Source organism: Eupeodes corollae, chromosome 1, assembly GCF_945859685.1.
Source record: "Eupeodes corollae chromosome 1, idEupCoro1.1, whole genome shotgun sequence".
Lineage (NCBI taxonomy): Eukaryota > Metazoa > Arthropoda > Insecta > Diptera > Syrphidae > Eupeodes > Eupeodes corollae.
In genome coordinates, this window is record NC_079147.1 from 223,271,568 (window position 1) to 223,293,929 (window position 22,362).

At 35.2% G+C, this 22,362-nt stretch overlaps 2 protein-coding genes across 2 annotated transcripts; one reads left to right on the forward strand and one right to left on the reverse strand.

Moving 5' to 3' along the window:
- Nucleotides 1-1,332: 1,332 nt before the first annotated feature.
- LOC129938864 (poly(A) RNA polymerase, mitochondrial) lies at nucleotides 1,333-21,406 on the forward strand. Its single transcript, XM_056046670.1, has 3 exons — nucleotides 1,333-1,545; nucleotides 1,617-2,445; nucleotides 20,490-21,406. The coding sequence occupies exons 1-3, from the start codon at nucleotides 1,419-1,421 to the stop codon at nucleotides 21,337-21,339; spliced, it is 1,806 nt and encodes a 601-aa protein (XP_055902645.1). The 5' UTR covers nucleotides 1,333-1,418; the 3' UTR covers nucleotides 21,340-21,406.
- LOC129938865 (tetraspanin-2A) lies at nucleotides 17,656-18,782 on the reverse strand. Its single transcript, XM_056046671.1, has one exon. It carries the CDS (start codon nucleotides 18,640-18,642, stop codon nucleotides 17,914-17,916), a length of 729 nt encoding a protein of 242 aa, XP_055902646.1. The 5' UTR covers nucleotides 18,643-18,782; the 3' UTR covers nucleotides 17,656-17,913.
- Nucleotides 21,407-22,362: the final 956 nt, after the last annotated feature.

The window sequence follows — 22,362 nt, forward strand, 5'->3', positions numbered from 1 at the left end:
TCAAAAAAAGTACTGTTTGGAAATAGGTTTTCAATTTTGGAATGTTAATTTAACTACAGATTTTAAAAGAAGTCACCTGATAATCCGCCTGTTTATAGAGTAATTTATTTGAGATGTTTATATTTTTTAAAAATTGATTTCATGTTTTGTAAAAATTGGTTAATATTTATTTAAAAAAACAAGAAGTGATCTCGTCACTTAAAGCGAAGTGTGTTTTTGTAGACTTGTGGCTTTCACTTAATTTATGATCAGTTTGTTTGTCATTTTATAATAAAGAGATTTACAACTTTTGCAAGTTGTGCAAATTTATTTCCAAAATAAAGTGTTCAGCCGACATAATCACACGAAATATTTGGTAATCGGAGCAACCATGAACCAGTCTTGCACCACATTAACTTAACGAACTATTCACACTCAGTAGATGGTTTTACTGCTGTTGAGTAGAATATCGAAGACGTCTCGAAAGAGACCTTAAAGAACATTTTGCGAAAGGATCTTTGTTTACGAGCTTAAAAATCAAACTTTTATAAGAATATGGAAGCCGATAGACCATCAAGCGTTTCGTAACGTAGATGAATGGATCCAAAACAAGATAGGTCCCGATTCCGATTTTTACACGAACATTCAGTTCAGCGATAAATCTCATTTTTGGTTAAATGGGTACGTTAATAAACAAAATTATTGTATTTGGAACGATCATCACTTCACGACACCCTCAACAAGTCAATGTTTGGTGTGCTACTGTGCTCTATAGGAAGAGGGAATCATCATTAGTTCATATTTGTTCAAAAAAGAAGCCGGCCATAATGTTACAGTCAATAGGGAACACCATAACTACTCGTAGTAGCTTTTTACTGCCTAAATTAAAGGATGGTAACCAAAGCGATCTTTAGTTCAGATAAGATGGAGCTACATGATATACAGCCAACGAAGAAATCAATGTATTTGAGGAAGCTTTTCGTCAGAGCATTATCTCGCGTAGTGGGCCTGTTTTTGTTTGAATTTCAGCTTGATAAAGAGAAAAGTGTAGAATTTTCTAATTCACATTTGCGGCTGAACAATAATTTGAGAATTCCTGTTAAAACAAAACTTCAGGCGCTCTACTAAAGTAAACCAAGAGACTACTGACCAGGACTTCAATGATAGTTTTTCTTCAAAAAAAATGCTTTTGGATTTTTCCATAAACTTGAAATCAAAAAAATTACCAATCAACAACGCCGTTATAAGAACTTATGCAATGCAATCTAAGCTTAATTGTAAAGGTGGTTTATTACAATTTCTGAAACAGCTGGTTTTTGACATCTAACCCAAATAAAAAAAATATGTGTCGTAACCTCACAAACTCATGATATGAGGGGGAAAACATTCGGAACGAAATTAAATTTGTAAATAAATTTAGCAACAAAACCAGAGTAATTATGAACAACTTCCTGCGGCAAGGATTTCAAAATGTTGCCCTAAACTATTTAAATAATATCACACTTCGCACTGGCAGCCTTACTCGGCGAATGTCACTTGGAAGTATACATTTGCAGCAACAGAAAGGTACATTATCACTTATAGACTCACAATATTTTGAATTGTTATGTTTTGCTTAAAACCTTTCTTTCTTTTAGAAAAAGTTTTAACTTTTGATCAATTTGTCAATGGAAAACGTTCCCAGGCTGCACGCAGTATTGTTGTTCAGGTTAGTTCGGACAAATCCTTCCCAGAACTCTACACATACTGTTCGGATTTTGGTACCATAGTCGATGCACAACATTACCGAATGTACCATGAAGAAGTCCATTACATCTTGATAGAGTTCTCGAATGAACAAGAAGCGATGCATGCCATCGATGCGTCAGCATATAACGAGGATTTGTCTGGTGTTCCGGTGCGGTCACCATTTCTCTGGTTTAAGGCATCTTCGAGGAAGAACAAAACTCAACAGTGTGACAGACCATTAGTTGTTGTGGAAGGCACGAAGCAATTTCAAAATCAGGAACTAAGTGATCTCCTGCGCGTGGCCGATAGCTTAGACGATCAAATTGAGATCTTACATCAAGCAACGAAGCTAAATGACTTGGGTGTTCGTTTGAGATTTTTGGCAGCACTACAAATTGAGTCGTCGATATCTGGCATGTTTCCAGCTGCAAATGCTCAACCATTCGGATCGACAGTTAACGGGTTCGGAAAGACGGGTTGCGATTTGGATTTGATCTTAAGATTGGACTTCGATGAGCGAGGAAAGACTAAAGATTCACGGCTGGTTTATCATACCAAAGAGAACTTAACCAATGGACGATCACAAATACAACGTCAGATGGAAAGTATTGGCGATATGATGCATCTCTTCTTGCCGGGAGTGTGTCACGTGAGGAAGATTCTACAAGCTAGGGTGCCCATATTGAAATATCACCATGAACACTTGAATTTGGAGGTAGACTTGTCCATGAATAATCTGTGAGTATAATATTTTACTATTATTTAAAGGGTTAGTTAAACAAAACCACTTTAAAAAAAGCTTCTTACTGAATTAATTTGTACCGCCGAAGGAAATATCATTGTTTGGTTTCTTTGTTTAACATGTATTATCTGCTGACTTTAATACAGGTCTAATGATTTGAATGGCAGTTAACCTATTGTATCTTCAATTCTGTTAGTAAATGATAGCCAAGTAAAGTTCCCAGTTTAAAATTAATGCGACTTGAAGAATTAACTGCCCATTTTTCTTGACTAATTTTTCAATCAACTTTCTAATAATAAATACAAAATACTTAAGATTTCATACAGTAGAACGTACAACCACAAAACCATGTTAAAATTCAGATATCCTTTCGAAAGCAACTATAAACTCCTGAAATTTTCGCAACAAGTCCTAATTTAAAGATTGGAATCACCAAAATTGTCTTCCAATCACTTAGCATTAATCCAGAGTCCTAAATTTATTAAATTTGTGTCGCGAAAATTGTATGAAACTTTCAGTTCCTGGTTGCCTACAAATTCTTGTAATTTTAATTGAAGAAAACAAATTGCTTTTTGATTATTAAATAGGATAAGACTCAAAATCTAAGATCACGAAACTCGAAATAATATTTTGAAAATAAAGTAGTGGGATCCGACCCACACTTATAACTTCCCATCCCGTCCGTCGATTTGTCTTGCTTAAAAGTTTGTCCATTTGTACTCGTATCAATTTTTACCAAATTTGCGTACTATTTTTTGTAGATTTTATTTTTTATGAAAAAACGGACTGTTGGATTTTTATATAAAAATTACTGAATATCGAAAACAATATTTTCTGCGAAATAAGATAAGTTTGAAGCCAATATTTTAAATTTTTAAAAAGCTATTTGAGTCGAAAGTAAATTTTTACCAAGTTTTAGTATTGTTTTTTTTTTTTTGAGTTTTATTTTTTGTAAAAAAATTGTCAATTCGATTTTTTTCAAAATTTTATCGAATGTTGAAAACAATATTTCTTATAAGATAAAATTAGTTTGAAACCAATTTTTCAAATTTTTGAAAAGATATTTGAGTCGAAAATCAATTTTGCCAACTTTTGTTAAATTTGTTTAGGTTTTTAATTTTTTGTACAAAAACTGTCAATTCGATTTTTGTCAAAATTTTACTGAATGTTAACATTAGTAGTTTTTGAAATATAAAAGTAGTTTAAAGCCAATATCTACAATTTTTTAAAAGATATTTGAGTCGAAAATCAATTTTTACCAACTTTTATACATTTTTTTTAGGTTTTTATTTTTTGTAAAAAAAACTGTTAATTCGATTTTTTTCAAAATGTTACTGAATGTTGACAACAATATTTTTTGAAAGATTAAAGTTAATTAAAGCCGATATCTTAAAGTTTTGAAAAGACATTTGAGTCGAAAATCAATGTTTACCAACTTTTATTAATTTCAAGTTTTTGAAAAGATATTTGAATCGATATTCAATTTTTACCAACTTTGAGTAATGTTTTTTTTTTTAGATTTTTATTTTTTATAAAAAAAACTGTCAATTCGATTTTTCTCAAAATTTTATCAGATGTCAAAAACATAATTCTTCGTTGCACAAAACTGTTTTGGAGATGAAATCATATTTAAGTCGTAAAATTTTGGATGTGACACATTTTTTTTTTGATTTATAAAAAACCGTTTAATGGATTTTTTTCAAAAAAATATATTTCTTTGATATCGCGTTACAATTTATAATATAAAATTTAATTTAAGTCTCTAGCGTTTTTGGTTCGTAACATATTTAGGGTTAACCAACATTTTCACCTTTTTTTCAAACTGCTATGGTAAAAAAAACCACCCACGCAATTTTCTTGAGAGCCCTTTTTGCCTTATTATCTGTATGACAAAATTTATTTGAAATCGATATCTCTTCTGGTTCTTGAGCTATGGACGACGAAAAATACGTCGCGAACGTACGGACGTGCAAACGTACGTACACACGCACGCACAGACATCATTCTAAAAATCTTTTATTTAGACTCTAGGGACCTTGAAACGTCGAGAAATGTCAAAATTTTTAATTTGACAAATCGGACCCATTACAATAACTTCCTATGGGAAGTTAACAAGTTAATTTTCGTTTAGAAGAAGCACAATGATTTAACTGCATAAAAAAACAATATATTAATCCTAACAAAATCACAGTCAATTGCAGACAAATTCCTTAAAATATCAAATCTTGGCCAAGTCCCTGTTACGGTTACACTTCATTCCAGTCTCAATTCATCGAAAGGCATTGTGTATGCACCTTGCCTAATCAACATAAAAGAAGAAGAAATTGTGAATGAACTGAAACAGCAAGGTGTAACAGATGTGTATAAATTCCAAAAGAAAACCGATAACGGAATGCGTCCTTCGGGGCTAATGCTGTTCACTTTTGATCGATATAACTACCCTCCCACAATCGATATTGCTTGGTATAAAACTAAAGTGCAAGAGTACATCCCAAATCCGATGAGATGCAAAAATTGCCAGATTTTGGGACATACAGCAAAAAGGTGCACAAATAAAAAAATATGCGAAATTTGCAGTCTCTTAGCTCATGAAAACCTAGAATGCACACAAATCAAGTGTGCCAATTGCAGCAATGACCACGCATCTTCATCCAAAACCTGTCCTAAATACCTTCAAAGTAAAGAGATCCTAACAATAAAAACTAGAAATAAGTGCAGCATGGGAGAAGCCAAGCGCATTTATGGACAGCAAAACTTAATTCAATCAAATTTAAATTCCCAAACCTATGCATCCAGAGCTAGAGAAGCTCAAAATATCCAGGAGAAAAATATCCCTAGCAAAAATCTATCCAACTCAACAAAAAACAAAAACATGGAAAAAGATATTCAAATAACATCCACATCAACAAACAATAGCAAAACAACCCCCATTACAACCAACTCAATCACAAAACCTAAAATAACTTCCGAATTTCAACCCAACTCAGAAAATGCCACAAAGGCAACAACAGACTCTATCATTCCAAAAATTCCACATCGTCCACTTCCTCCTAGACCAGACACTCACAACAAAAACCCACAACATACTTCACACAACCAATCATCTCAACTTTCAACAACCACATATAATTCCCCGATATCAAAAATTACAAATACCGAAATAGAAAACAAAACATACTTCATGTCCACATCTGATAATGATGACAATGAATAAAAACACAAGTAACATTCCTTACACAAGGTCGTGGGTGCCCCTGGAGGGAGAGGGAACGAGGAATTCAGGTGCAGAGCCTCCTTGTCCTCGCTCCAGCCAGAGAAATTCACGGCCGACAACATTTGATCAACAACAAACCTCATCATCAACAAACCAATATCAAATTCATAATAACTCCACAGTAAACAGTAGCAAAAAAATTAATATAAAAATTCTCCAATGGAACATCCAAGGTTACTTCAACAATCTCCCAAGCTTGGATATCCTTGTAAAAAAATACAATCCTGAAATAATCGCTCTACAAGAAACTAAAATTCCCACAGACAAAGCACCCGCAAAATACAAAAATTATACAGCTTATTTTAATAATAAACTCCACGATAGAAACAAAGATGGTACTGCCATTCTAATTAAATCTAATATACCGCATACATACACAAGCTGTCCAAACGGAATACTAACCCAGACTCTAAAAATCCTCTTAACCCAACCACTTACAATTCAAAATATTTACAGGCAATCAGATCATAACTTAACTCAGCAAGACTACTCAGATCTGGCTGTAAATCACTTGTCACATGGAATCCTGCTTGGCGACTTTAATGCCAATAACACAATGTGGGGATCCCCGCATACTAATAGTGCAGGAACAGTGATAGCCGAATGGTTACAAAATTCTAACCTTGTGTTGTTGAACGATGGTTCCCCGACCCATTTTTCAACAAGAAACACCTTCACTGCTATAGATTTGACACTTGTGTCACCGTCAATAGCAGCAAACACCTCATGGAAAACCCAAGATTCCTTGGAAGGAAGTGACCACTTCCCCATAATAATAGAAACAGGCTCAACATATTCCTTAGCCCGCAAATTTGAACCTAGATTTTTGGAAAGAAAAGCCAATTGGCTAAAATTTTCCAGGGACGCAGTTCAAATTTCGACCAACATTCCCATGTCACTTAATGTCAACAAAGAAGCGGCAAATGTAAGAAAAATCATAAGGCGGGCTGCAGCCACCACAATTCCCACTTCTCATCCTCCCTGCAATGTTAACCAACCCATCTGGTTCAACAAAAACATAAAAAATCTAATCCTTGAGAAAAAAACAGCTTGGTTTAATCTGAAAAGGCATCCCTCTACCACTAACATCATTACCTACAGACGTTTGGCAGCAAAGGTCAAAAGAATCGTTCGAGAAGCAAAAAAAGACACGTGGAAAACATTTTTGGACTCAATCAATCCAACAATGGACTCCAAAACACTTTGGAACAAAGTGAAAACCATAAACGGTAATCACACACGTTGTTCCATCACTGCTATTCGACACAACATGGCTTCCATATCCGATCAAACCGATATTGCACAACTTTTCGCAGCTAAATGGGCTGGGTACAGCGCTGATGCAAACTTTTCGGATCAGATCCTGCAACAAAACAACTCACTTTCATTTTACTCCTCCTTAACATCTTCAAGTGCTGCTTTAATTACTATCCCCGAGTTGAGGAAATCATTAAGTCTCACAAAAGGGTCAAGTCCTGGTCCAGACAAAATAACTTTTACCATGCTTAAAAAATTGCCATTAGAGGTCTTGTGCAGACTAGCCAACCTCTATAACAACATCTTAAAAAATGGAACATTCCCTCATGAGTGGAAAAAAGCCTACTTAATCCCAATACCTAAACCTAATATGGATTCCCAATCGTTAGATAGTTACCGCCCAATCTCTCTGCTCACTGTTCTATCCAAATTATTTGAAAAAATAATTGGAAATAGAATAAAATGGACAATAGAAGAACGCATTAATAGTGGACAACACGGCTTTAGGCCTGATAGAGGAACGCACACTCTGATGCACATGCTTGATCAAGCAGTACATTCAGAGTTGGCTGCACAAAAACATACAGTACTCCTGTCCATAGATCTGGAAAAGGCATTTGAAAGAGTAACTGTTTCAGGCGTAACAAAACAACTTAATGACTGGGGTCTAGACTCAAACCTATTGAACGTCATCATTTCATTCATGTCGAATCGAATAATAAAAGTAAGAGTCAACGGATACTATTCATCAGATCACAAAATCGATAACGGAGTTCCCCAAGGGTCACCAATTTCAACAATTTTGTACAATGCCTACGTAAATTCGCTATTAAATGAGCTAAATACTAAGGCAAGCCAAATTAAAGCAACCTTAGCTTTTGCTGATAACTTTTTTATTTTAGGCTCTGGTAAACCAGAAGAAGTTAATAACGCTCTCAACCAATGCATACAAAAGGCTCAAACATGGTGTCAAAAATATGGTGCAAAATTACCCATGCAAAAAATGGAAGCCCTACACGTATGCAGGAAAAGATCTTGCCCAGGAAGTCCAATAACACTTAATAACTCAACCCTTGCACTTAGCCAAAAAATGAGAGTCCTTGGTCTTGTCTGCACAAAGACATGGAAATGGCAAGCTCACGCCAAGTTCGTAGCTGATAAAATGAATAAATCTCTAAACCTACTCAAAATTATTTGCCAGAAAAACAAAGGTCCTCACATGAATACGGCTGTGAATATAGCACAAGCTCTTATTAGAGGAGCAACACAACACAATATATCCATATATTCACACTGGACAAAAAACAACGACAACCTTATTCAAATAAAAATCAATGCCTTAATAAGAAAAGCTTGTGGAGCCTTGCCATCAACACCAATAGATGCACTATTGGCAGAAACCAACACGCCTTTCTTTTTTAACATGAAAAAAGTTGCACAGTCAAGAATTGTCATTAAAAGCATAACAGACCACAAACATCCTCTGCACGATATTTGCAAAACAGGCTGGGAAACCTCGAACAAATCAAAAATTAAAAGCTCTCTCTTCAACTCCATCCGACACCTTAAATCCATCAATATCCCCCTTCCAAAAACCCCCTATTACGACACAGATGTCACTCCTTGGTTATTTCCAAGAAGCACTATCAACACATCGTTAGCCCAATCACAAAAAGAACAAACCTCACCCGAAATCTATCGACAAAAATTTACTGAAATAATATCGATAGGAAACTTCGACTGCATACTCTACACAGACGCTTCTAGAAAAGATGATAATACTGGTTATAGTGTATATAGACATGACAACAATTGCAAAAAAATACTATTGCAAAAACTCACGACTCCAAACCAAAGCGCCTTTGTTGGAGAAATGATGGCATTGGTAGAAGCGTTTGAGTTTGCTAACAAAACTCACGAAAAAACAGCTATATGCAGTGACTCCCTAAGTGCTATTCGAAGTGTGGCCAACAATAACAACAACAAACCGATCATTCATTTACTACGTTCCATCATCCGGTCCAACTATCCTAGAATACACCTTATATGGTCCCCTGGCCACGTCGGAATCTTGGGTAATGAAAAAGCAGACGCCGCAGCTCGTGAAGCTATCAAAATGCCTTTGGAATTCAGCATACCACCTTTCCCATCATCTATGCTCAATTTAGTCCTAAAGGATATTAATCAAGCAAATGAAACCCAATGGAATAACTCTACTTCGTTTTTGAGAAAGCACAAGACTACATTAGGGCGAGTCACTTATCATGAATCGTTCAACCGAATACAATCCGTACAACTTTCTCGAATGAGGCTCGGACATGCATTGTTCAACAAAATGTATCTATTCAAAAAAGAAAATCCTCCTACTTGCACATTTTGCCAGGAAACTCTTAACATCCAACATGTACTGCAATCCTGCCCTTTAACTAGAAGTCACTTCAATCACAACATTCCACCTTTACAAACTCTATTCGATACAACCAAACCTCCAGACGCATCACATCTTTTCCCACTTTTAAACAAACACAAAATAAACCAAATATAAAATTAAAACAATTCCTAATACTAATTAATACTAATTCCTAAATTACATCAACCATAACCCTATAACATAATAATACTCTATTATACAAGTTCCTATTATTGTAATTACTTTAAATCAGCCACTTATGGGCTTAGATCCCCGGCTTTATGTGTTCCGGACGATGTAAATTTATTTGCATTGTACCTGTGATAATAAATAAATAAATAAATAAATAAAAAAACAATGTCAATGAATTGAAAATTTTGACAATTTTCGACTTTTCAAAGTCTCTGGAATATACAGATCAAAGGATTTTTAAAAGCGTAAAAATTGTAAAATCTCGAGAACAATAAAGCTAGCGAATAATAATAATAAATTTGAAAGAATCATAAATTTGAAAAATAAACAATTGACAAAGATCACAAAATTAAATTTACAAAATACTAAAGTCTACAAAAGCAACTAAAAACTGATAAATGGTTTTCGACTCAAGTGTCTCAAGAACAAAGGAAGATATTGACTTCAAACTTATTTGACCTCAAACAAAATATTGTTATTAATATTTTGTGAAACGTTTAGAAATTATAACTGGCGGTCAAAAATGGAAAGTTATAAATGTGGGTCGCACCCTAGCAGTGGCGAAGGCACCATATAAGTCGATTCCTATCGACTTACCTTTTGTAAATCTCAATATCAACAAGAAAAACTTCATGCATCATGTATATAAACAAATCATACAACAGCAACCCTTGTGACATCGACATTACTTACAATAATTTAATCAACATGTATTTTCTTCTTCAAAGGTATGCCGGGTTATTATTTTTTCGCTGAATAGAGCAAAATTTGTTTTCTATCCCGTTTCCTCTTTTACTTCTCCCTAGGCGAGTGCTTCTTTATTCAACCAACGCTTTCTTAAGCATAGAAATAACCCGATGTTCACCGCCTTTCCTTCGATGAATTTCTATGTATCTGAAAATTCACTTGCTTGTGCAAAAACAAACAAGATTGTTGGAAATGGAGAAATACGCATTGCGCATGCGCATGTCAGGTTGAGCCTAAGCAAAGCAGTGCGTTGACGCACTACACTTGTTATTCATAGAGCAAACAAAAATTCATCCATTCTGTATAGAAAACAAGCCAAACGTAACCCGTCTTCTATCGACTTATTCGATATTTTCCTTCATTCTCGGCGGATGAAGTTTAAGAAGTAGGGGTTGCCACTTAAGCAAAATTACGTAGTGGAATTATTTTTGGCAGAAAGTTACTGTAATTTTAATTAAGTGGCACAAGTAGCCAACATTAATGAGGCAGATTTGCAGTGCAAGGTGTATAAATAAAAGTGTGAACAAAATTTGAATTGGAAGTAATTTGGGAAATGTGGTTGCATTTTGTTTAAATTTTAGTAACTTAAAAGTCACAATGGCTCTTATAGGAAGAGATTGCTGTTTGAGAGATTTTTTGTTAGATGAAAATAATGACTTTAAGAAATTTAATTTCTTAAAGAAAAAAAAGTTGTAGAAATAGGACACTTTACCCCTCCTTTGAGCTTATTCATTAAATTATAAAGCAAATATTTCTGGTGTTCTTTTCAATTTGATTCCAAATAAACAAACGGATGTTAAAATCGCAAAGAGAGAAACAGAATGTTTTGAACCTTGGCTTGGCTTGGCTCTGATTTCATAGAGAAATTTGAATCAATTTTCGAAAGTCTAAACGCTAACGGTTGCGGAGAACCGGCATTGAAAAGGATAATGTTTGAAACGGATTCAAAAACGCGCTATAAACGCTTTTTTGTACAGAAATTAAAGATAATATTATAGGTCAACTTAATGCAAGATATAAATCTTTTACTAATTTAGTATTCTTAGATTAACATTCTTAATAAATCGAAATAGGATTCTTTTGTAGCAACAATGCCGTATGAAAAAATATCTTGTTTAATAAATATTTTTCCTGGAATATTCGATTTTGCGGCTTTAAAAAATGAACTTAAAGTTTTTGCATACAACTCCATCCCTTCGTCACCTTGAAGATTTAGCACTCATGTTAGACATGTTACGCGACACATTTCCTCAAATTTTTAATTTGAGTAGATTGTTTTAAACACTTCCGAATATTGTTACTTCAGTTGGGAGATCTTTTTCAGCAAGTACATTTCTGATATATTTTCTAGTCCCTCATTTTTCTCCGACTTAACTTTATAAATAAGTCACGCCTCGCCACTGCACCCTAGACTCTTATTCGAGTTTTTAAATTATCATTTTAAAAAAACTCTGGAAACAAACTTTTGTAATTATGCCAGAGTAGATTTCTAGCTTTAAGAAATGTTGAATAATAAAGTTTTGCCATTGTTTTCCAAACGTCGATTTTTTTGTCAACTAGAAGAAGAACTAATCCAAAGGCAATAGTATTTTTGTTATGTATTTATAAAATTCACATTATTTTTTTAAAAAAGTTTTTTTTTTTTCTGTAAAAACAACTTGGGACCCTTAGAACAAACACAATCTTAGGTTCAAACCACCGAATACACTGGCCAACAAAGCTTTTATCTATTTCACAAACAAAACAATACCTTTTTAAAATATTACGATTTTCGATGTTCGAATATCTCATCTAAAAATGTTTTTTTTTTTTGAAATTAAAATACAACATCACTTAACACTAAATTCCATCTCCTCCTCCACTCCACTTCGATTCATACGGGACCGTAGATCACACCAAGAACTTATCTTTTGAAACGACCCAAGGTGCTTTCATCCGCTTTTGTCATAGATGCTTCTGCACCGTATAGCAGGACGGGGATGATAAGGGTCTTATATAGCTACACTTTGGTCCCTCGAGAGAGTACTTTACCACTCAATTGCTTTCTTAGTCCAAAGAAACAGCGGTTAGCAAGAGTTATTCTTCGTTTGATATCAGCGCTGGTGTTGTTTTCTGCGTTTACAGCGGAGCCTAGGTAGACGAAGTCCTTGACTACCTCAAAGTTACGTCTATCGGTGGTAACGTTTTGACCAAGACTTCGGGATTGTAGGCCCTTTCTTGACGACAGCATGTACTTTGTTTTGCCCTCATTAACCGTTAAACCCATTTTTCTTGTCTCTGCCTCAATACTCACAAAAGTACCATTGATATCACGCTTGGTTCTTCCGATTATGTCAATGTCATCAGCATATGCTAGTAATTGGACAGACTTTTGAAAGGTAATGCCTTTAGTGTTGAAGTGAGCGCTCTGCACTATTATTTTAAGTACGATGTTAAAGAAATCGCATGACAGTGCATCACTTTGTCTAAAACCTTTTTGACATCGAAAGGTTCTGTTAAGTTGTTTCCAAACTTTATGGAGCAGCGTGAATCTTCCATGGTCATCCTGCACAAACGGACGAGTTTGGCAGCAGGGATGCCAAAACTAGACATGGCTCTATGCAGCTCGTCTCTGTAGATGTTGTCATATGCGATTTGGTGTTCTTGGGGTTTTTTCCAGGATCTGCCGTAATGTGAATATTTGATCGGCTGTGGACTTTCCTGGTCTAAAACCACATTGATAAGGAGCTATCAGGTTGTTGACGATGGGCTTTAGACGTTCACATATTACGGCAGAGAAGATTTTATAGGCGATGTTATTATTATTCTACTTATTCTACTATAGTTGGTGCAGTTTAGAGGGTCTCCTTTTTTCAAAATCGGGCAAACAATACTGAGGTTCCATTCATCGGGCATGCTTTCTTCCGACCATATCTTACAGATAAGTTGGTGCATGCTCCTAACCAACTTATCTCCAGCTGCTTTAAGGAGCTCGGCATTCAAGCCATCCGCTCCAGCGGCTTTATTAGACTTCAACTTAGATATGGCAATCTTTACTTCGTCTAAGTCGGGAGGACAGGATTGTTGGCTTTCGTCGTCTATATTGAATGGATCATCCTGCCTGACAGCGGAATTCAGTTCTTCGTCGCCGTTATACAGTCTGCAGAAGTGGTCCTTCCATATCCTTAGTATTGACTGCGTTTCCACTATGATGTTTCCTCTTTCGTCTTTGCAGCATTCAGTTCTATGTTTATGTACCTGTGAATATCATTTCACCAGTTCATAAAACTTTCGAACTTCATTCCTGCTTTTAAACCTCTCAACATCTTCGACCACATGCTTCTCATGCCCTCACTTTTTTGCAATTAGCTTTTGTAATTTCTCTTAGTTATGAGATGACTTATGCGTTTAATTTTCAACATAAGGTTTATATTTTTTTTCAATATTACATTACATTTCACACTACTCTGCACATAAATGTATAGAGTAGAGAACACAGCACCTTGAGCAACTAGACTATGTAAGGTGATAACAACACAAGACAGAAGGACAGAAGAAAAAGAACAACAGAAAGAAAGAACACATGACAACAGCTCGCGGTAGGTTTCGAGACGATCCTCCATCTTTCTGCTAACCACGCTCACTGATGCATGATTTCGGTGATCGATGGGAACCTAAGCTGTATCAGTGACTAGGCCGTTGCCTTTTTTCAATATATTCCAAAAACTTCATGTTATATCCTTAAGACTAAGAATTCGTTATGAAAAAAAAAAATGGCTTAAGCATTCTTTTAAAGTTAATAAATTGAAGATAAAAACTAATAAGGTTTTTTTTTTAAATAGTACTTATTTATTACTTAATTAATTGATACTTAACATTTTCGAACGCAATAATGAAGTTAGGGATTGTAAATTTGGAATACCGTCATGAATTTTATCAAAATTTTAGCGAAAAATAAAACTATAACACATTAAAATAGAAGCACCATAAAGTTTTCTAAATATTTAATATTATATTGATTTTTTTTTTCAAATTTGCACTGACTTTGTAGCCGAAATTTATGCACTACGTCGGAGAGGAAATTTTAACTTCTTTTGTAGTTAGATTAAGCCAATCAGAATCCCTTGACTACGTAGCAACTATCTTTGTGAATGCGCCCATTGTCTGAGGATACTGGTTACTTAAACAACAACTTAATGATGAATTCTCACTTATGTCTCCCTAACATATATCTTAAAAAGTGTTCTGCTTCCCTATCTTCCCCGTTCTCAATAGTTTTTATTTTTTTTTTTAATCAAAGGGGTATTTCCACGTGTGTGAAAAACCTCTTTCATAACCTTAGCTCACAGAAAATCCCCTAAAAAACAGTATTACAAACTATCCTCCAATTGCCAAAAACCATCTTGTAAGATATTTTAAATTTTCACTGCAAACCTTTTATTTCGTCTAGACAACATGGTTTTCAGAAATTTAAGTCTATAACTACCCAACTTGTGTTCCTTGCAGTCTTGCAGAGAAAAGAAACGAAGTTGACGTAATCGAAACGGACTTTAGCAAAGCTTTAGGTAATATATCAATCCTACAGACTTATACTCCTTACGCTTTCTACTAATGGCTTTGAACCAATTTTGTTGCAATGTTTACATTTCTTACCACGAAGAACGCGTGTACAATGGGGGCATTCAAAATTCAACTAGCTTTGTGAATGAAAAATTGCACTACAAAGCTAGCCAATTCGGAACTGTCATATTAATGACAAATACAAATATATAAAATAAGAAACATTTGTGTTTTCAGAACTTTAAGTAGTTTGTTTTCTTTTTAAATTGAATAAAACCAAATAGATTATGATAATAAATATGATTGATATAATATATTTGTATTTAAATTCCGAAAGATTTATTTCATTTTGAATTCTTGTGTCCTTACCGAGTAGCTGATTGTGAAACGTCAAAACCAGTGTGCACTACCTTTGTAGCCGAAATTTTTACACTACGTCGGAGGGGAAATTTCAACTACTTTTGTAGTAAGATTTAGCCAATCAGAATCCCTTGACTACGTACCCACTAGCTTTGTGAATGCGACCAATGTTTGCTTCAGACAAACTTTCTCCTACCCTTTTTTTGTTACATCTGGTGTACCACAAAGTAGTCGTTTAGGTCCTTTCCTTTTTATTCTCACCATTTATGATATGAGGTTAATTTTTAAATATTCTCATATCTCAATTTACGCTGATGATACAAGATTTTTCAAGTCCATTACGTCGCTTTTAATAGAAAGACCTCATCAAATTCTCATTCTAAATATAAACAAATGTCAGTCAGATAGCGAGTAAGGAGCTTATTCCTTCTGTTGAAATTATTTGCGACTTTGGGCTCTTTGTTTTGGATCATTGAAAGGAAAATAGACAGGTGGGAACGGCTTGAGTGGAACGATTACGTCCTTAAATGTAAAGAAAACATTCATTGAAAACGATTTCAATCATTGAAAAATTAAAAATGAACTAATAGAAACGTTTTTGGCTAAATAGTGAATTGTTTGAAATTCTGATTTATTTAGTGCAATATTTCAGATAAGCAAAAGTAAGTTTGGAATTTTTAATACTTTTCTGATGGGTATACCTATCATATGTGCATCAATCGAAAGACAAAAATCTGATCTTTCCTAAGTTAGTAATTTTATTCGAATAAAATAGTTTTTATTGTAGTTTTCAAGGTTTTATTGAGGGTGTTACCCTACAGTCACGCTGCCACAGCGAGGGTACGAATTATAAAAATACGTGGTATAAAAATACGTACGTACGGGTATAAAAATTATAAAATGGGTTGACAACTCTATTGTTTGCATTGCCTCGACATGTTATGGGCCTATTCGAACTTCAACAGCATCTCGCTATTCGAAAGAAGCTGGACAAAATCAGGAATAGTTCGGCGTACAAGTGTATAGTTGATCGCCTAGATCAAATTGTAAATAACTATCGCATATCTTACCGTGGAAAAAAATGGTGGAGCTCTATTTTCACATGGCTAATAGATTTGCAGTAAACAATGCCTGCCAGTTGCAAACGGGAACTAAACCCTTATAGCAATTGCGTTTTACTACTGCGCGCACTACGGCGAGCACCCAAACCAACCTGGCCCAAAAAGAAAACGAAGATGGCATAATGGTGAATATTAGGTTTGATAGAACCGATCATTTTGTACGTCCACTTGAGAAGTGAAAACGCTGTGCAGGAGACAACTGCAAAACATATTGTAAAAAATGAAATGTTAGCCTTGAAGTAAGGTGTTTTGCCGAGTACCACACTCGATCCTAAATGTTTCCTTTTATGTCTAATACATAATAATAACAAAAAATCAACTAAAACTAAATATATGGACCCTACTGGTGCTAGCGTGACCATGTGATTACACTTCAAAGATGGCCCTAACTTTGTTACCTAACAGGTTCAATTCAAAAATTGTTATGTTTAGGCTCTAAAAACCCCATTGAACAATCCCTGAAAGTTGCATTACAACACTTGAAAGAAATAATTGCAGCACTGCTCATGTTAAGACATCTTCTCCAAAACTGTCCCTTTCACCAGTCACATCCTTAGCTATAAGTTTCTTAATTTTTAAGTTAGATTGAGTTTATACTTCGAATTAAGCTAAATAAATTAAATGTTTCCCCGGACAAATTAGAATTAGATTAAAATAAATTTAATCCGCCACTGTAAGAGCTTTTCTTTCAACATAATCTCAACTATTTTTTGTCTTTTCTTTTGTTTCTCAATGTTTAACAAAGTTCTATCTATTCTATTCTATGCTGTAATATTTGTATAAAATAGAGTTGAAGATTTTGACCATATTTCTTTTATACTTTTTTAAGTTAATTTAATTCAAAATTCCGCAATACAATTCTGGTTTCTTATATTTAGACTTTAAAAAAGCATCTTTTCCTGGAGCAAAATTTTAATTTTCACAGCCTTATGTTTTTGTTTTCCCCTGGGCTTGGATGTTTTTACCAACATTTGTTTTTGAATTTTTAACACGGCACTGTAAAGACTGAGGGAAACGTATGAAATTCAGTGCCACACTCTCTTTGAATACTTGTTGAATATGAGATTTCTAAAGAACTTACAAATCCGGTAAACTAAAATTAAATTCTGTCCATTGTAGTTTAAACGAAGTTTTTTCTAAATCCAAACAATTTTTATAATTTACAAATAAAGGCAACATTTAAAAAATTCGACTATATTATTTTAAATTAGTCTCCAAATACCAAAGTGTTATTATGTTTATGACGAATTGCACTGTTTTTAATGAAATCACGTTTTCCGAAGAAATACAAAATAAAACTGAGTCATTCATTTTAAGATCTCGCACAAAGAAAAATATTTATTTTATTGCAATATATCTTAAAAAAGGGCTATTTTATTTTATAAACAAAAAAAAACACTATTCGCTATAAACGCTTAAAAAAATATGTATGTTATGTCCTTATATCTGCATGTTTTATGTAAAAACTTTATGAATTGAAAAAGAAAACGCTTTTATCGGAGGAAAAGTTGTCGCTTAAGTCGTAAAACTAAGTAAAAGAATTTAAACTGTGAAATTTATCAGCTTAACGGCGATACGCTCTGGCTTCTTCCTCTTCCTTCTTAACTGCTTGAATTAAAATCAAACTCATAACTCCACAGACCACATTAAGCATTCCCAAAGCCATTGCCAGTCCAACGATCCACGAAGATTTTCCTCCAAGGAACCAAGTTAGAGAGTCCACACAACCAGAGAAAAATGCATTTCCTGTAACTGTGTCGCGACAAGATGATGGCAAAGGTTGTCTTAGGTCCAAGTAATCCCATGGCCCATCAGCTCCACAGCAGCCAATGTTCTCTTGTATCATTGTAAGCACATACGATGAATAGGAGTACTCCGAGGTCATAACGAATCGCTTCAAACTCACACGCAGCAGTGGTTGCAAACTAGAATGCATTGTACTGTAGGTGAGAAGGAACGCTGATCCCAATATTGTGAGCAGGAATCCGAAGATTTGCGTCCCAATGAAAACCATCAGCGCCAGGATATTCTCCATAAGGGCACTGAGACATCCTAAGAACGCAACGGCCATCATAACCACACCCAATGCTATCAACATGTAGATCCCGATGTAGAAATTTTCTGCCTCCAGAATACTCAGCCATTCACTAAATCCAGGTTCGGCCCTGATCCAGATTGTAAGGGCAAACAGTGAAGTCGCAATAAGCCAAGCCACAACGTTGAAACAGAATAGAGTGTACTTTACACATCCTATTTGTTTTTCCAATTTATTTTCCTGCCGCCCGTATCCCATTTTATATTTTTTATTTCAAGGATTTTTCGTTTTCGTTTCGTTGTTCGTTTAAAATTAAATTATTCTTTCTTTGCCGCGAGGTAAAACTTTTGAAAGTGTAAAAGTAAACCACACCTGTCGTAGAATTTCTCAAATTTCATAGCACAAATTTGTTAGATAAGATAAAGAGAGCTCCGCTTGATAACGTGAGCTATAGTCACCTTAATCATGTTGTTATCTTTAGTGTGATATGTTTGTATATTAATGTTTGTGGTTTAATCATTGTTACACTTACTGGGCAAAACAATCAGGTGCGTATCCACAAATAATATTTGGAAGGGAGGTTGTCGATCAAGACTTAGAGTAATAAATATTAAAATAAATAATAAAAAATAATTGCGTTCAGCTGTTGCTACAATCTGTCTGAAAGTTTCGTGGATAGCCAAAAAGCCAAGTTGATAGAATTAATCAACTCTATCATGAGATTTGCGGGGGAGGGGTACCCGAATAAGATCTTCTCTATTATAAAGCGACTTCTGAATGGGGAGGTAGGTTATTAGAAGAGTTTGAAGTCCGAAGTGGAGTCAGATGACAGATAGGGCTGCATATTGCCACCAATTTTGTTCTTATTGGTGATCAGTGGTGTGCTGTGGGCAGCCTTGACAGAAGGCAGAGGAATAAGAGGAATAAGGCTCTGACAACATAACTGAAACATCTAGACTAGTATTGAAAGTATTGTTTCTGCCTGAAGGCGAAACCGAACAAGAACAACTTTCTTAGCTTGAAGACAAAAAGCTACGACCTCTCAAACGTCGAATCATTATTGGTTTACGGTCCACCACCTGGGAAATAACAGAAACGGTTATCAGGAAACTGCAGCCCTGTACTGATAGGTGTCTACAAAACATCTTAAGGGTTTTATGGCCCAATCGTAAATCAAATTTAAAACTGATCAGGAGCCAATTGTCAATATTATAAAAATGCAAATGTGGCAGTGGATTGGACAAGATAGAAGAGTCGGGAGACCGAAAGGCAAGTGAAGAAAAACAGTCGAGGCGGAATCGTCGAGATTAAAGAATAGCTATATGGAGCTCAGACACATCGAGCGTAAGAGTAGAGTAGAGATCACCCCCGGTCTTTATAGGTCTGACGACCTAAGGAAGTATAATGAACTTCACCCAGCATAAATGAGTTAGGTAAAAACCTCTATGCGCTTTTATTTCTTCAGAAATTTTATTCTGTTAAAGACTGAAATGTTTGGTTAGTTTTTTTTTAATGTGTTCAAAATATCCTCTACTCATAAAAGTTTTTAAAATTTCGGTACAATAAAATGTTTAGAAAAATTTGTGCATCCTTCAGAGAGCCCCCAACTAGTTCCGCACTTGGGCTTTGTAATTTTTGATAGATAATAAGCGATAGTTGTAAGATACATACATTCATAGGGATTGCCAAATTGAATTGTGACTCACGAGAGTATGAGTATGTGTGTTTTGATAAGAGTTCCTTCAGCAAACAAACGCTTGCTTTTTCAAAACTTAAGTTAAGCAAGGTGTTTTTTCTCCGAAAACGGGAATGAGTGTGTTTGTTTTGGGCTACTATCATAAAGAAAGCTTTTTCTGAGATTGTTTTCATTTATTTGACTATAAAAAGCTTTTACTAAAATTCAACAGTTGAAACCTAGTAACTGTAATTTCGAAATGTTTGAGCATATAATCTGACTTAAAAATGTTAGTGCTAAAAATATTAAACTAAGCTTTTTCCGACGTTGCCAATTTTTGACTTGACTCATTGAATAATACAATTTTAAACTTTTTATATTTTAAAATTATTTGAATATCGATTAAATTTTGTTTTGCTTTTATTTTCAGGTCCGGTTTCTACATGTCCGAATTACTATACATGTTTGGGGAAATGGATAACCGTGTAAGGCCATTGACGTTTTGCATTCGAAAATGGGCGCAATCATGTGGACTAACAAATCCCTCGCCAGGCCGATGGATAAGTAATTTTTCCTTGACCTGCCTTGTAATATTTTTCCTACAACAAATGAAAACCCCACTCCTACCACCAATAAACCTCCTCATTAAATCTGCCAAGCCAGAAGATATACGAGTGACAGAAGACGGCATCAATTGTACGTTCCGACGTGACTGGAGGGACCTTCCCTTTAAGACGAAAAATACCTCGTCAGTGAGTGATTTGCTTCTGCAATTCTTTGAATTTTACTCCCAGTTCGATTTTTCGAATAAAGGGATCTCGCTAAATGAAGGCAAGGCCGTCACGAAACCAGATCATGCGGCATTGTACATAGTCAATCCATTGGAACAATTACTAAATGTAAGTAAGAATGTCAGTCTTGAAGAGTGCGAGCGAATACGAATAGAAGTTCGTAATGCTGCTTGGGCACTCGAATCCGAAATAGAAAACCAATCACTGCCTGAGAATGATGAACTCAAAAGAGACTGGGGTATATTGAATTTGTTTAAGACACCAGAACATGCCATAATAAGGCCGAATATGTTCTTCAAACAGAGAATGGTTGAAGTAAGGGAGTTATTCAATGATTCCGAAGCACGAACTGCGCCGATGCCAAGTGAAGAATTCAAAAATAGATCCGTAAAACAACAAGTACAAAGTGTGAAGGTTCAGGCGAAAGGTGATATAAAACAAATGCGGATGAATTTAGATGGTGACAATTCGAAGAGAAGAAGAAGGTGAAAATAGTGACAAGTTTTGTTGTTAAGGAGATCGTTTGAAATAAATATTTATTTCGAAGAAAACAAAATTGTGTTTTCTTTGAGTAAGACCAGATTTTAGGCAGGTGAGAACTAAGTGTGCATGATTTCATTCAAGCTTCTGCTACCTTTAGGGATTATAAAGGAGACTAATATTTGTATTTCGTATACTTTTTCGTTAATTTTTCCATGGCCAAAGGAAATCGATAAATGTCGACTTCTTTAGCTGTTCTTACTTTACAAATTAAAAGACATTATAATAATAACAATAATACAATTTTTGCATAGTCTTTGTCTGTTTTGGTTTTTGCTATTTTTTTTATTTGCAATGGGAATGAGAGTTTTTATCCCGAATAGGGTTAAAAGCATCAGGACTAAGGAAAACGCATGGTTCGATGGGAGCTGTTAAGAGGTTATTAGGGTCAAGAAGCCAATCCAACTGAGAAAAGCCGGATTAAGTACAAGCACGCCAGGAAGGCCTGCAACGCCCATATTTGTATATGACCAAAAATGACGGCAAAAAATCGGTTTCTGCGCTCGCTGTCAATGACACTCCATTTGTTAGCTCTTTAGAGAAAGCTAATCTCTTTGTTAGGCAGTTCGCCGCCAATTCAACGCTGCCCGTGAGTATAATGACTCTGCCTGTCATCGAGCGCGTTAGTGATTCTATGGGGCCAATCTTTTTTCGCACTCGTACTGAAGCGAGAGTCCTAAACGATTTTAACACACATTAATCCGCTGGTCTGGATGGTATCCCCACTATTGTTCTGAAGAGGTGTTCTTCAACGCTGGCAAACCACTGCGTAAGCTTTTTCATCTGTCCTACTACTCAGGTCTCGTTCCGAGCGGATGGAAAACTGCATTTGTCCAGCCTATTCCCAAAAACGGCGAATCTTCCTCACCCTCTTATTATCGACCGATTGCACGTACGTCTCTTTTTTCCAAGGTCATGGAAACGCTGATTAATTATCAGCTCAGGAAATATCTCGAAGATCGAAAGCTTCTC